Below are 15647 nucleotides of genomic sequence, written 5' to 3' on the forward strand. Positions count from 1 at the left end.
CCGGGGAGGTAGGTACCGCGGTCACCGTGGGTCCCGGCGCCCGGCGGTCCCTTGAGCCCCGGCCGGCTTTTTCCGGGCTCCAGGGAGGGCCCGTCGTCGTTCAGGCCTCCTCACCCGGGGGACCTGGGCCGCGCGGGGGTTCGTCTGGCAGCTCCGGGCGCCCTCGGCCGGAGGTTCGCGTCCGCCAGCCCACGGCCGAGGGCGGCCACGCGAACGGGGAGCGCACGTCCAGCCGCACGCGGGTCTGGGACCTGGGCGGCCGGGGGTGCCGGACCGCGCGCCCCATCCGGTCAGGTGAGGCCCCGCGTGGCTCCGACAGAGCTCTTCCCCTCCTCGCTGTCTTCCAGGCCACCTGACGAGTCGGGCCCGCCCTCCGCCGCCTCCCTGGATCTCCTAGGGCTCCTGGGGGCCGGCCTCCACTGGCAGCAGCATCTCCTCTCGGCCTCCCCCATCCCTGTGCGCCGAACAGCAATAAACTTGAAGGACACCACCTCATTTCATTCTCGCGTTGAGCCCATTATATTCCAGAATGTTAGTCGCCCAGTCATGTCCGACTCTTTGCGACCCCGACCCCATGGACTGTTGTCTGCCAGGCTCCTCTGTCCATGGAATTTTCCAGACCAGAATACTGGAGTGGGTTGCCATGCCCTCCTGCAGAGGATTTTTCTGACCCAGGGATCGAACCCGGGTCTCCTGCATTGTAGGCAGATTCTTTACCGTCTGGGAAGACAGAGGAACCGGAGAACTCAGGGATTTGCCTCCGGGCCCGCGTAGCTAAAGGGATAGAAGGTGATTGGAGCCCAGGGAGGCGGAACTAAAGCCGGGCTTCTCGTGCGCGGAGGCGCCGGCCCCGCTAAGCTGAAGGCCGCAGGCAGGCCGGAGGCAGACTGCGCTCTCCACTCCAAAGCCCGCCCCGGCGGCCCGGGCTTCTCCTTGGGATGCGGAACCCTGGAATCCCGAGTCCCCGCCGGAAACCTCAACATCTCCTTGGTCTTCGAGCTCAAATCCCCTTACCTCCACCAACTGGGAGGCCGAGCTCCAGAGGGTCCTCTCTCCGTAGTATCTCCTCCCCAGTATCAGCTCCCCCGGTGTCCGGTGAAGGCAGCTGCCGGGTCAGGGATGCTGCGGGCAGTCTAAGTGTACTTACGAGGCGGGGCGGCGTCAAACTAGGACGCGCGCAGTAAAGGCCAGTAGGCACGTGACCAAGAGGGGATCTGTCGAAGGAGAAAGGCTGTGGGGACAAGCAAAGAGCTGCAGCCGCAGTTCCCCAGAAAACGACCGCGGTTGTAAAACAACTATTTTACAGGGATAACTATTTTCTAGATACTGAATTAAGCGCGTTGCTTGTGTTCTTTGGTGTAAACTTCACAGCTCTGTGAGGTGCGTCCACGTTTCAGATGAGGAAGCCCAGGAACGGGGAAGTGGAGTCATTTTATCAGAGTCACAGCCGGTGTTTGAGGGACCCCAGGTCTGAACCCAGAGGTGCTGGACTCCCGAGCCCAGGCAGGTGCACAGAGGCTGCAGGGTGAGGGCACTGGCTGCCTTGTGAGGTGTCTCACTGATGAGGAAGAGCTCCTTTCTGATCCACAGAACCTGCTTCTCTTTGGACATTGTGACTCGATTTCTCTCAGAAAAACAAAAAGCAAACAACCCAAGGACAACAAAACAGCAAAACAAGCAGAGGCAAAACCACCAACGAAACAAACCTTTCGTCTTTTTGCTAAAGAAAATATCATTGACTCTTGGGCGTGAGTCCATGTCTCAGGACAGACCGGTGGGAGCGCTGGGGAGGTGCCTTCAGGCGCACAGCTGGGCCAGCCACCCGTCCAAGGGTCGTCGGGAGGACAGGGTGTCTGGAGATCGGGAGCCCACAAAACTGTGGCCTGTGTGCCCCCAACACAAGCCTCCTGGCCCCCCAGGCTCCAGGGGCGGAGACTCATCCCGACTGCCAGCTCTGGGCGTTTCTCTGAGGGCCTGGGTGCCAGCGGTGCAGAGAGGCAGCTCTGACACTGTACCTATTCATGGACAGCCCCCCATCTCCAAACCCCCCATCTCTGGGGCCTAAGAAATTAATTCATCTTCAGAAGTGACTCCTAACTTTAAAATAAAACAAATCCAAAAATCCACCCGCTGATAGGCTTTCTCAACCTCATAACCCAAAGGTGATGTCTTAATTACTGACTTTTCTCTGGGTAGTGCCAGAGAAAATATGCTGTTTTAATTTTTTTTTAAATGAACTGGAATCATTGCTCCACAAAACGGGTTTGATACAAAGCAAGGGGAATCAGTCGATCTCTTTCCAATTATCTGTATTTATTCATCGTTTCCCACAAACATCACTTGAACACAAGACCCAGACCCTGAAACAACCAACTGACCTGGAAACCAAAGACCTGTTTGTAAAGAACTGTGAGGTAATTTAAAAACTTTAAATAAAAATAGCCATTTCCACGTCCCCCCACCCCAAGCTCCCCAACCACATAAGGATGTGGAAATCACGCTCCTTAGTTTCCAAGGTGAGTCAGGCCCCCCTGCTTACCTCCGCAGTCTTCCCTGCCAGGAGACCAGGAACTAAACGTACACCCACATATCTCTGGCAGCAATTGATCAGGGGGCCTCTTTCTCCCCCAAACCTCCAGGTCCCTCCCACCTCACCAACGGGGCGGGGTGAACGTTGGAACAATGGGGTTACCCCTACCCCCTAGCCCTGCTGCTGCCCAGTGACCCCTGCAAGGCGGTCTCTTCTTCAGAGAAAAGAAGTGGAGGCCTAAGGATGTGCAGTGAGGTGTCTGGTTCTGATGGAAAGATTCAAAGAGAAGAGGAGGAAGAGGAATTATTCTATTCCACGAGCATCCATTTCACTAGGTCTTTGAAACCTCGGATGTTTCCTTTCAATTATTTCTACAGTAAAGGCAGAGAGACCTTTAGAGTAAAAATGGCTCTGTTTCCGGGCGGATGAAGGGGCTCCAGCCGGCTCGCCTGCTTATGTTGGGGCAAGGTTCCTATCTGTATAGTTTTTATGGTCTTTTTGAAGAGTTGGCTTCTCTAAAAAGAGGTTCAACAGCCCAGACGTTGCCAGTCCCAGCAGTTTCACACGAAGGCGCCCCGGACTTTACAGAGAAAGTCTCTTCTCCACGGGGAGGGGGACAGCGTCTCCCCACGGCTTCCCAGTGGGCACGGGCGCCTCACAGCCCCCCGGGTTCTCCCCTGCAGCCTGGGCCGGTGGTCACACCCGGGGTCCTGGGTCCGCTCCTCCCGCCTGCGCGAGTCTCTCACCGAGATTCTTGCGGTCGCAGGGGCGCGACACTGGAAGGCTGCGGCGATGCGCTAAGGCCTGGCGGCAGGCGGCCCTCTCGGGCGGCGGCGGGGCCCGCGGGCGGCACGGCACCGCCGGGGGGCGGCGGGGGCGGCAGCGCCAGCAGCTCCTCGCCGGAGGTCACCGCGCAGTCCTGCTCGGGCTCCGCGTCCCCGCCGCCCGCCGCCGGGGGCCCGCAGCTGCGCTTCTTGTCCTCCTCCTTCTTCCACTTCATGCGGCGGTTTTGGAACCAGATCTTAATGTGCCTCTCGGTCAGGTTCAGCATGACGGCCAGCTCCACGCGGCGCGGCCTGGAGATGTACTTGTTGAATAGGAACTCCTTCTCCAGCTCCAGCAGCTGCGCGCGGGTGTAGGCGGTGCGTGTCCGCTTGTTTTCCTCCGGCTCTGCTGCGTAGGCACCGCCTGCGGGCGACACCGCACGTGAATGTGGGCCCCCCCCCCCCGACCCCTGGCTCCTCCCGCCTGCTCCCACCCTTGCAGCTCGATCCTTCGGCCCTGGCCCTTTCCCAGCCGCTCTGGCCGCTGAGGTCCAACCAACTATCCATAAGTACAGTCTGGGGCTCAAAGGCCTTCCCCAGTAAGGCTGTCTTTTCTTGGAGGTCCTTTATCTGCCCGTGGCTCTAACAACCAGTGGTTCTAGAATCACGCTGTTGGGTTGATGCTCATTAAAATGCACATAGTGAAAAAGTGGAAGTGTTAGTGGCAGAGTCCTGTCCCACAGACAGGCTACTGCCCCACAGACAGTAGCCCGCCAGGCTGCTCTATTCACGGAGTTTCCCAGGTTAGAATACTGGAGTGGGTTGCCGTTCCCTTCTCCAAGGGATCTTCCCTTCCCGACCCAAGGATCAAACCCGGGTCTCCCGCACTGCAGGCAGATTCTTTACTGTCTGAGCTCCCAGGGAAGCCCAAAATGCACATAATAAGAATCTAAACCAACTGGATTCCACAAAGGCAAAAAATGTCTTTAAATAAGGACTTAAAACTTTTCTGATGATGACTTGTAGTAAGAAATGTATTTCAAATCATCACTCAGTTCACATACTGATATAAACTGACATATAAAATATCTAGGGCACTAAACCAAACTTTGCCACATATGATGCTAATTTTCCCTATGGCTTACTGGCTTGTGCTTAGTCGTGTCCGACTCTGTGTGACCCCATGGCCTGGGGCCCACCAGTTTCCTCTGTCCATGAGGATTCTCCAGGTAAGAATACTGGAGTGGGTTGCCATGCCCTCCTCCAGGGGATCTTCCCAACCCAGAGATCAAACCCAGGTCTCCCACATTTCGGGCATATTCTGGAGTTTACTAGTTCATTAAAAAATAATAATAATAAAGAGGTCTCAACACAGTAAATTAATTTCACCAACAAATGGATGCAACCTTCAGTTGGAAAGACCTTGAGCTAATAAGAATCCGGAGGTTATGACATGTATTGTTGTATCTCATATCATATATCTCTCTATAGAGTTATGTTGTTGTGATCAGCACCAACTCAAGAGCTGGTAGATTCTCTGCAACTGTCGTTCTGACCTCAGCTGGGTCCCTGCCCTGGACCAGAAGGGGAGCCATTCTGAGCCCGAGGGACGGTCACTGTCAGCCCCAGCCTCTGCATCCAGGGCCTGAAATACTGGCAGAGATGAGAGGAGAGGCTCCCTGAGAGGGGAGGCTCACGCCTGACCCCCCTACCGGGGAGCTGGGTACCCCATTGGGGAGGTGTCAGTGGTGGGTGGTCGAGGAACCCAGGCCAAAGAAGTAACAGCCAGGCCCATCCTAGTGGATTAGTGCCGCTCGCCGAGGCTGCGAGCCTCCAGGCCCTAATATTTTCCTTTCTGGATGAGACACCAGCTGCGCCCGGGCTGTGGACTCTGGGGCAGTCGGTTCCCCCAGAACACCAGGAACAGGTCAAAATCATCGTTTCCTTCGTAGAGCAGACATTTCTCCTATGCCTGTATGCTAGAGTTGAAAAGCTAGTGTGTGTGTTTGCTAGGAGGGTTAACCACCCTGCACAACCTGCTGGGGTTTTCCCCCAGACTGAAAGGGGGTGCCCAGAAGCCAAGGCGGAGGCTCAGGTCTGAGTCAGCGGAGTCCTGCTTGTTGGGGACATCTCAGAATCTTAACACTTCAAGCCTTTCTTGGTTTTCGAGAGAAATGAGGGAGCCATTTTGATGTATGGCAGAGACCAGCACAATATTGTAAAGCAATTATTCTCCAATTTAAAAAATATATTTTTAAAGAAGAACATCTAAAAAGTTCCTTCAGAGTCCGTAAATTCAACCTGCAATCTTGCAGGGTTGGCCCGTTTTCACCAGCCGCACCACAGTGCTCTGAGAGGCCTCAAAGGAAGGGCCCACTAACTCAGGGGCCCTGGTGCAGGATGGGCTTCCCGCAGTGGCTCCACAATAAAGAATCGCCTGCCAGTGATGAGGGGTCGACCCCTGGGTTGGGAGGATACCCTGCGTGAGGACATGGCTACCCACTCCAGTATTCTTGCCTGGAGAATCCCACAGACAGAGGAGCCTGCGGGCTACAGCCCATGTGGTTGCAGAGTCGGACACGACTGAGTGAGTGAATGTGAAGGTGTTGGATGGAGGCTGCTGGTGGTCAGAAAAGGGAAGAGGTCAGTTTGTACCTTTCTGTGATGCGTAGGAGGGGTGGGGTGGTATTTAGGGGCAAGCCCATCAGTGAGGTGGATGTAGTTCATTTTTTAGGTTGAGGGTTTTGGAAGTTCATATTGTTATGAATAATCATACCCGATTGATGTGTGAATAAAAACCCTTCGGGTCACTTCTTCCTCCCCAGGGGCGTGAAGCCCCTCTAGGAGCGGCCAGGCAAGGATCACAGACCTTGAATTTGGGTTCCTTCAGAGTTTCCAGGGAGGACTGAGCTGGTGCAGCAGCATTCTGGCTGGAGGAGGGCCCTCCCCCAGGTTGGAGGGCCCACTGGCACAGGTCTCTCTGACCCTGGTCCTCCAATCCAGGAATGTCACCTCTCCAGAGCTCCCCCCATCACCCCTGCTGCTATCTTGCCTTCAGGTTTTACACTGTGGCCCCTTCCGTCCACAGGAGTCCAGGAGGTGGGGAAGTTACCCCACCTCAGAAAGTCTTTTTCAGAACCTCCCTCGAATTTTTCCTGAGGAAGCGGAGGAGGAGGACCAGGAATTGGAGAAACGCGTCCCCAGTGCGCCAGGCGGCTCTTGGACCTCCCGTCCAGGTCCAGGCTCGCCGGCCTCCCGCCTCCCAAGAACCTTGCATTTCCCAAGGCTCCGAGGCCTTTGGCGGCAACTTCTTAAGGGCAGGATAAGGGTCTGTCCCGGGTTTGGTTGGCGCGGGGGAAGATCGCAGCCTGAGTTTGGTCTCTGTCCTGCCTCAGGACTTGCCTGAGACCCCACGGAACCTTCGGGAGAAAGGTTGAGAGAGGCGAGCCCCGGGGACCCTGGGCAAACCCGGATCCCCCAAAGACCCGCCTGGCTTCGCCAGCTCACAGTCAGGCAGGCCAGTCAGGCCGGGCAGACTAGGGGCCGAGGATTCCCGGGGTGGGGGCACCTGCAGCCTCGCCCCGCGACTCCCGACTGTTAGCTGGGAGGAGGAGAAAAGTCCATGGCTTAAAGAGCAGGTGAGCCTGGAAGGGGCTTCCGCACGGAAGCAGTCACGCGGTGCCGGCGGTGCAGGCCGCGCGGCCGGAACTCGCCGCCGGGTCGGGCCTGGAAGGGACCTGGGGGCGCCTCCGGGCCGACTTTCCGGTACTGGCCAGCGCGAGGGACCTCCCGAGCCGCCTGTGCCAGGAGGGCATCTCCCTCCTCAAACTGCCTTGCTGGGAAGCAGCCTGTGTTCAAAAGTGGGCTTCCCCATGCCTCTCCAGCGGGGGTGAGTGGCCAGTCCCCGGCCTTGCGGCGAGCCCCCTCCCGGCCCAGCCCCGGCCTCTGGATACCTCTGCACGCTTGGGTATAGTTTTCCTTCCTTGCTTCTCTCCACCTACTAGGTGTCCCTGAGATGGTCTGGCTTGCTTCACAGAAGCCGCTAGTAAGGGGGTGTGGGGGTGTGGAATTCAGAGCGAGAAGGAAGCCGGGGCTCTGAAGCCGGGGTCCGGGGCATCCCAGAGCCCCGCTCGGTTCCCTCGACGGCACTGAGGAGTCCTGGGCTGGGGGGCGGGGAGAGGCCCGCTGGACGAGGATTGGAAGGTCCGAAGCCTTGAACTTGGCCAGACCTAGGCTGTTGGGAAGCGCGGGCTCCTGGAGTTCAGCGGACAGGGGAGGAAGGGGTTTAAACTCCCAGGAAGAGCGCTGAGTAGAAAGGCCGCTCCAGATTGAGCCAGGAAAAACAACAAAAACACTCTTCTGTGCGATATGGCCTTGTTAGCTCCCCTATGGTTTAGTGCGACTCTAGGTTATCCGGGGTTGGGGGCTGGGGTCACAGACCGAGAGAGGGTCCTGGGAATCGCTTGGAGAGAGGGGCAGTCGAACGGAGAGCGGGGTGAGGACAGAGCGGCTGGGGGGCCAGACTCACCTGCCCACTGGCCTTTCCACGCATGAGCCTTCGTAGACTTCATCCACGGGAAAGGCAGCTGGACGCGGCCGGGCTCTTCCAGGGCGCCCGGCTCGGCTCCATCCTGGAAGGGCCCGGCTGGCGGGTGGGCGAGCGCGAGCTGAGCCGGGAGGTGGTGGTGGAGGTGCGCCATCGCGGGGTCGTCGGCGAGCGGAGGCACCTCGTATGGGGAGATGTCCGGGGGGCTGCCCTGCTCCAGCGCGCCCAGGGCTCCGGGGAACGGCGGCGGCGGCGGCGGGGGCTGGCGGCCCATGTACAGGCACGCAGGGGGGCTGGCGCTGAAGTCTGGCGCCGGGCCCCGCTGGAACGCGCAGGGGTCCTTGTACAGCTGTGTGGCCGCGTAGTACTGCTCCTCGCGGTTCATGGCTGCCGCCTGGGCTTGGGGACCCAGGAGAACGAGCTGGGGCCGGGGACTTGGAGCCGCGCGGCGCTGGCACTCCGGGCGCCACCCCTGCAGCTTTGACAGCTCGGCGCGGCTCGCGGAGGGCACCCGGGGCCGGCGGGACGGGCGGGCGGCCGCCGCGCCATAGGCTCCGCTGTGCCCCACGTGGCTCTGCCTGAGGCCATTATTGGCCTGGCCGGCGGCCTTAAGAAGCCAGATCCAGGTCCCCACGAGCCCCCTGAAGTTTCCGTTTCTCCCTCGGCTCGGTTTCCTGCACACACTTGAAAGAACAGTGCCAAAGTGGGGCCGGAATGAACATTCAAAGTGGGGCAGGAACTTCTATTCGTTTATAGAAATATATTTCATCACCAACAGTCTTTTTCCTTGTATGTTTCATACTGTACATATTAGTTCATTGATATAGTTTACAAGTATATACATATATGGAGGTTGTAAACAGACTTTAAAAATATTGTTAGGGAATATGGTCCAAAAAAATGCACAGACCTCAGCCCTGCAGGTCGGAAGCCGTTGGTTCTATTTTGGTTGTGCAATTTGTACACGCTCATGAGTGATGTCCGTGAGGTTACGCATAAAGATCCAGGATTCGAAGTGTGTTTTTGCCTATGGTTGTGCTCTGGGGATTTCTGGAGTGTAAACTATAACTTCAGAAACATTCACAATGGCTTAAAAACTTTAGTTGAAAGGCACTATTAATTTTTGATTTGGGGGAACTGAGGCTCATTTGGTCAACTCAGAATGCAGGTTCCTACTGGGGTAAGGGGGAAACGAAGTTGCAGCCCCTCTCCTGTCTGGCTGGGGGAGGTGGCTGGCACCCTGTTTCCAGATCTGCTAGTCCCCCAGGAATCCCGAGACCTGGTGGGAGTTGGGCTGCTGCAGAGAGTCGACTCCTGGGTCGGATGGAGACAAGGTACGCCCGGGAGAGGAGTGCTCAGAGCACTCCGGGGTCCTCGCTGAATAGAGACGCTTTTGCGAAACCAGTGGTGCTCACGGACTATCTCGAGGTCGCATTGGCACCAAACCTTGGACCCACGCCACCGACCCCTTCGCCCTGGGCATTCTGAGCGTCCTGAAGAAATGAATGCCGTCTTCCAACCCCCAGGCGGGTTTTAGAAACCCTGGACCCCTTTGCAGAGAAGCCTGGGCAAGAGAGAGCGTGGACCACCAAGGAACCAGCAAGAGAAAATCACTGCACTGACTTTCCTAAACTGCAGACTGCGTCCAATCCTTTACCAGGTTTGACCAGATTTTAACAGACTGGTGGAAAACACACTGGTTAGGCAGTGCGTGCGCTACCCCGAAATATGCCTCGTTTTCATTAAAAAGCAAAACCTAGTTAGGGATCTGAACTTCTCGGCAGATTCCTTCTGCGGTGAGATGTTGGTGCGGGCGTCATCTGTGCTGGGATGAGTAAGCGCTGGGCACCGAGGGATCTGCCCGAGGGTGGGCACGCGCGCCGCTCCGGGGCCCTCCGAGCGCCCCTCTCACCGAAGCGGCGTCTGAGAGCGGCGGGCGGCGGGGGGCAGTTCTGGCGATTTCTTCAGGGAAAAGGGCCACCTGCAGTCCGAGGGAGCCGGGGAACGAAAGGCCGTGGGACCCGCGCCCCTAATCTCTCCGCGCCCCCGTCAATGAATCCATTGTTCCCGGCGTCCGCGGAGGACCCGCTATCGCCGGCCGCGAGCGACCACATCGATCCGGAGGGCAGGGCCGGAGGGGTGACCGGGCCGCCGCGTGTTGACCCTCGGAGATAATCGGCTCGGTCGCCGCGGGTTGACTTGGCGACGTGGTTATGAGCAGACTGCAGCACCGCTTGGGACAAAGATCGGGCACCTTTCCCCTCCCCCTCCTCCTCTCGCTCGCCCCTCCGCAGCCCCCCTACTCCGCACGGCAGCCCCCGCCTCCCTCTCAGCTGCAGCCCGCCTCCCCCGGCCCTTTCCCTCTACCCCTCTCCTCTCCCCAACGTGTTTACTTTGCACTTCTCGTCTAATTGCACATTTCTGTAAATTGGCCTCCATTTCGATGCTTCATTTGCTCCCATTTAATATTTTTGCTCGGTCCTGCAGAAAGGAAAGGGGCACTCAGCAGAAAGCCAACCCGCTCCCTGCGCTCGCTGGCAGAATCCGGGAATCCGAGGGGCCAGGACCACCGCCGCCAAAGGTGGAGAGGGGGCGGTGGAGGGGGCTGAAGGTGGGCTGTCCGCACCTTCCCGCTCCCACAGTAAGCGTTTTCTGCTGCTGCTGCTGCTAGTGGCTGCCCAAAGAAGCGGCCTGGGAACCCGAGGTCAGACGGCCGTTTGTTGTTGTTATTAGGTGGGACAAGGTAAGAAGATTTGGGGATCGCCTGATTATCAGGCTTATACAGATCCTCGCCAGCGAGCTGGGTGGTGCGTTGTGTTTCTTCTGTGGACGGGGCTCAGGGTGTCATAAAAGCGCCAAGTCCATTAAAGGTGAAATGCATTTCCGCTCTCACTCCCGCTGACGCCCGCGCCCCTTTCGCCTCCCACAGCCCCGGCAGCGATACCGAGCCATTAGGCGAGCGCCTTCTCGAGCCATTTAGCAGCAGCTCTTATGGATAAATAAACAGAAAAGGCTGTAAACCAATTAAAGTGTGGACAGTGAAAAAGTCGTTTATTAGCAGGACGTCCTGATGGCTGATACTGGCGGTCCTTGCCTGCCCTCTCCCCCACTTCCCGAGGCCCGGCTCGAGAACGGAGGTCACCTTGTCCTTCCATCAGTGACCGAGTCTTCCTCGCTGTTTTCACAAGCGTGCCAAAGGATGAATTTGGTTTGGCGATGCGAATTTTTAAGCCATTGTATTCCATTATAAAGGGAAAACAATATATGGTCATCATCTAGCTCCGAGGGTGCGTTTGTGATGTATTTGTGTGCAATTTAATTTGTTAGATTGTATTCTTTATAGTTAACTTGCTATTAAATGATACCCGGAGGTGAAGCACTAAAGCAAAGGATGTCCTCTATGAGATGAGGACATTCCTTCCATAACGTACCTTGATTTTGGGTAGATGACTCAGTGTTTTTTCCCCCAGGTCCATTATCCTTCCTTCCTACCCCGGAGTTTCCTTAGACTCTGGTACCCAGGTCTGAGAGGGGCCAAGGAAAACTTAACTCGTTCAGGAAAAAGGACCCCAGACTCTGAATCAAAGGCTTTCCACTGGTGGCTAGGGCAAAACAATCAAGCATAATTCAGTGGAGAGTTGAAATTATTTTCCAGATAATTCAGTCAGTTTACCGCTAAATATATAGTAAAATGTTAGTTGTTCAGTCGTGTCTCTCTGCGACCCCATGGACTGTAGCCCACCAGGCTCCTCTGTCCATGGGATTCTCCAGACAAGAATACTGAAGTGGGTAGCCATTCTCTTCTCCAGGGGATCTTCCCAACCCAGGGATCAAACCAGGTCTCCTGTATTACAGGCAGATTCTTTACCATCTGAGTCACCAGGAAAGCCCAAATGTCTAGTAAATGCAGTCTACAGGTCTAATTTAATTGGACAGTTGTCTCGTTCCCCATGTCATCGGCTCTGCTCTCTTTACGATATGGGAAGAGTGGAATGGGCATATGGGGCCGGGGGCTGTGACCTAGGACTAGGCTTGGTGCCCCTCCTCCCCAGACACCAGCCCTTTCCTCCTGTTTTTGTCTCATCCTTCTGAGGCAGTCAGTGTACTCTGCAGCTGAAAGAAAAGTGTTCCAAAGGGCCTACGCTCACCCCTCCTCCTTCCAGCAACCCTGTGGCCGGCCCTGCAGCTCTGGGCTCTCCCCTCTGGCCTGCTCTCACCCAGACTCCCATCTGTGCTCAGTCATCCCCAGGCCTTTCATTTCTCTTCTCGTCTTAGTCCTGGATAACCAGCTTCTTGCCTTCACTGAGCTTCCCTTTCTTAGCTCCCTGCTCCCTGCCTCACCGTTTCCTCACTGATCCTTTGTTCTGGGAGCCTTTCCTTATCCCCACGTTCCTGTTGGATCCCAAAGAAGCGTTGACCCACACTTTCCTGAGCCATTCTGCATTTCACTTGGCTTATTGGTTTGAAGGAGGAATATTTTCAATAATATTTATTCATTAAACACCTATACAGCTCTTACTATACCTGTCTGCAATTTCTTTGAGTTACAGAAAGTCAGGAGTGAACAAGTTTGGACTTTGGTGTATCAGGTAGAAATCTTAGGAGCTGCGAATACCTGTATTCTGAATCTGCTCTGCACCAGCCATGTCCCTTGGCAAGTTATACAACTTCACAAAACCCTAATTTGTGAAATGAAAACAATGGCAGTGCTCTATAACATATACCCATATAATAATAACATCACACTCTTGCTGTGTAGTAGCACTAAGGAAATACTAATTTTTAAAATTATTTTTGTGAGATTTCAAAGAGACAAAATGTCTAATGTTTGTGGCAATTCATAGGCACTCAGTGGCAACCCACTCCAGTACTCTTGCCTGGAGAATCCCATGGATGGAGGAGCCTGGTAGGCTGCAGTCCATGGGGTCACTAAGAGTCAGACACAACTGAGCAACTTCACTTTCACTTTTCACTTTCATGCATTGAAGAAGGAAATGGCAACCCACTCCAGTGTGCTTGCCTGGAGAATCCCAGGGACGGGGAGCCTGTTGGGCTGCCACACAGAGTCGGACACGACTGACGCGACTTAGCAGCAGCAGCAGCAGCAGCATAGGCACTCAGTAAACGGTCCGTCTCTTCCTTTCTTCCCTGGCATTGCTTTTCACACACCTGTGCCGTGTTCAGTCACTTCAGTTACGTCCAACTTTCTGTGACCCCCTGGACTGAAGCCCATCAGGCTCCTCTGTCCATGGGATTTCCCAGGCAAGAACACTGGAGTGGGCTGCCATGCCCTCCTCCTGGGGATCTTCCTGACCCAGGGGCTGAAGCTGTGTCTCCTGTATTGCAGCTGGATTCTTCACCTGCTGAGCCTTGGGGGAAGCCCTTTCATGCACTTTCAAGCATTTAACTATTGGTAATGGCTGCAGACTGAGAGTCTCAGAGCTGTTACCAGGAGCCCTTGACTGCAGACATTCCCGGACAGATAGGCCTGGAGAGACGTACTCAGGGACACAGAGGAAGCACATGGATATATGCCGTGTTTTAGGGGAATGTGCCCTGTGCTTAAAGGGGAGAGAGGAGGGGAAGAGGCTGTTGGCACCAGCTCCAGCCAGCCCTGAAGACATCACATGGGGAGAAACAGGGCTGAGGAGATGCAGGGGCTCCTTCTCCTTCTTCCCATTCCTCCTCCTCTTCTTCTTCAAGGAGAACCTGAAAGAATGACCTGAGTCCATCACCTCAGTGCAGGCATGAACACCCCTCACCCCCACCCCCACCACCAGTAGGTGAAGAACGCAGGATCTAAGCCCTTCTGGCACACAAAAGGCCCTCTTGCCACCATGGTTCTTCCTTGGCGGCTCAGATAATAAAGAATCTGCCTGCAGTGCAGGAGACGGGGGTTTGATCCCTGGGTCGGGAAGATCTCCTGGAGAAGGGAATGGCAACCCACTCCAATATTATTGCCTGGAGAATCCCATGGACGGAGGAGCCATGCGGGCTGCAGTCCATGGGATTGCAGAGTGGGGCATGACTGAGTAACCAACATTTTCACTTTCCATTTCTAAGCTGCTCTCACAAACTCAGAGGAAGCCCTCCCGTGGTCCACGAGAGGAGGATTCCAGAGGAGGATTCTAGTGTCTGGACTGAGGCAAGGTTGGAATCCTGCTTCATTTCTGCCTCCTCCAGGTCACGAAGATGATCATTGCAACCCTAGTCTTCTTTGTGAGGCTGTAGAAACACCCTTGTGTTTCCTCTGCTTGTCATCCAAATCTAAGATGCAGACAAAAGTGTTCAAATTGGAAATCTATGGGGAGGGATACGAGAGAGTCAGCTCCAGGCTCAGGACACACGGCTGAGACCCTCAGTCTTGATTGCCCGAGGCTGATTCATGCCTTCTCTGGCAGTGATTAAAGTAAAGGCTTGTTGTTTGACTGTGGTCTCAGCCCCACCGAGTTTGCCCCTTAGTAATTCTTCCCATGGTAGGTGTCTCTTATCAATGTATCCTCATGCAGAAATAAGCTATATTTGAATATTACATATGGAATAAATTTTCTCCAATTACATATGGAAACATTCTATCTTCAGGCAAATCTCACAGAGGTACAGACTGCTGCCAATCAATGAAATCACACGGGTTCAGTGTTTCTGGAAGGGTGATTCACGAACTGTATGTGTGAAATCACTGAGATGCTTATAACATGTCATTTCTGACCACAATCCCAACCTACTGAATAACCACATGGTGGGGGTTGGGCCTTGGGAATGTGCATTTTTAAACACATCCAGGGTCATTCTCCTGGGCTTCCCTGGTGGCTCAGATGGTGAAGAATCCATCTGCAATACAGAAGACCTGGGTTAGGAAGATCCCCTGGAGAAGGGAATGGCTACCCACTCCAGTATTCTTGCCTGGAGAATCCCATGGACAGAGAAGCCTGACAGACTACAGTCCATAGAGGTCTCAAAGAGCCAGACACCACTGAGCAACTACAGACACTTAAACTATAGTTTATTTGCTCTATGGAAGGTTATAGATATTCTTAAAAGAACAAGCATGAAGCACAAACATTCAAATTAAAATCACAAATAAAATCTGTGTCGTAAGATTGTCAGGAGATGAAAGTGAGGAAATGCATGGAAAAAAGCCCAGGTCAGTGCAGAAGGCATGCTATTTGAATCTCTGCATGGACAGCATACATGCAAATCCTAAACATTTTCATAGATTTCCTTTCTCTCTCTTGCACATTCATTCTTTCTTTTCTTTTTTTTAAAAAAATTATTTAGCTGCCTCGGGTCTTAGTTGCATCATGGAGGGTCTTCCGTTGCAGCCCTCAGGCTTTCTAGTCGTGGCCCATGGGCTCAGTTGCCCATCAGAATGTGGGGTCTTAGTTCCCTGACTGGGGATCAAACCCGTGTCCCCTGTATTGCAAGGCAGATTCGTAACCACTGGGTCACCAAAGAAGTCTCCATTCATTCTTTCTTTACTTGAGTAAAGATTTGGAAAGAATTATCGTGACCTTACTTTATTATCACACTTGCTCACGCTTACACACTGAGCTCTTTAGAAAGAGTGGGATTCTACTTAGGGTGTTAACACGGCTCCAGTGTGGGCTCAGAGAAGTTGAGCTGGGCATTTCTAGCCACAGCAGCTAACCCACAAGGGCAAATAAAGGGAGACAATAAAACCAAAGCAGATTGATCCATCTCCAGGCGGTACCATTAACTTGTGTCTTAATGCCTTACGTTCCCTACGCCGAACATAACCAAATGGCTTCCTTTAAAGGTAAATGAATTTTATATAATTGGCAGCTAA

General features: G+C 54.6%; 1 protein-coding gene across 1 annotated transcript; it reads right to left on the bottom strand.

Annotated features, from left to right (window-relative positions):
* Window positions 1-3272: 3272 nt before the first annotated feature.
* PDX1 (pancreatic and duodenal homeobox 1) lies at window positions 3273-8225 on the bottom strand. Its single transcript, XM_069602115.1, has 2 exons — window positions 7823-8225; window positions 3273-3718 (listed from the first exon to the last, which is right to left on the bottom strand). The coding sequence occupies exons 1-2, from the start codon at window positions 8223-8225 to the stop codon at window positions 3273-3275; spliced, it is 849 nt and encodes a 282-aa protein (XP_069458216.1).
* Between the last annotated feature and the right edge of the window lie 7422 nt (window positions 8226-15647).

The sequence above is a fragment of the Ovis canadensis genome, chromosome 10, assembly GCF_042477335.2.
Source record: "Ovis canadensis isolate MfBH-ARS-UI-01 breed Bighorn chromosome 10, ARS-UI_OviCan_v2, whole genome shotgun sequence".
NCBI classification, from domain to species: domain Eukaryota; kingdom Metazoa; phylum Chordata; class Mammalia; order Artiodactyla; family Bovidae; genus Ovis; species Ovis canadensis.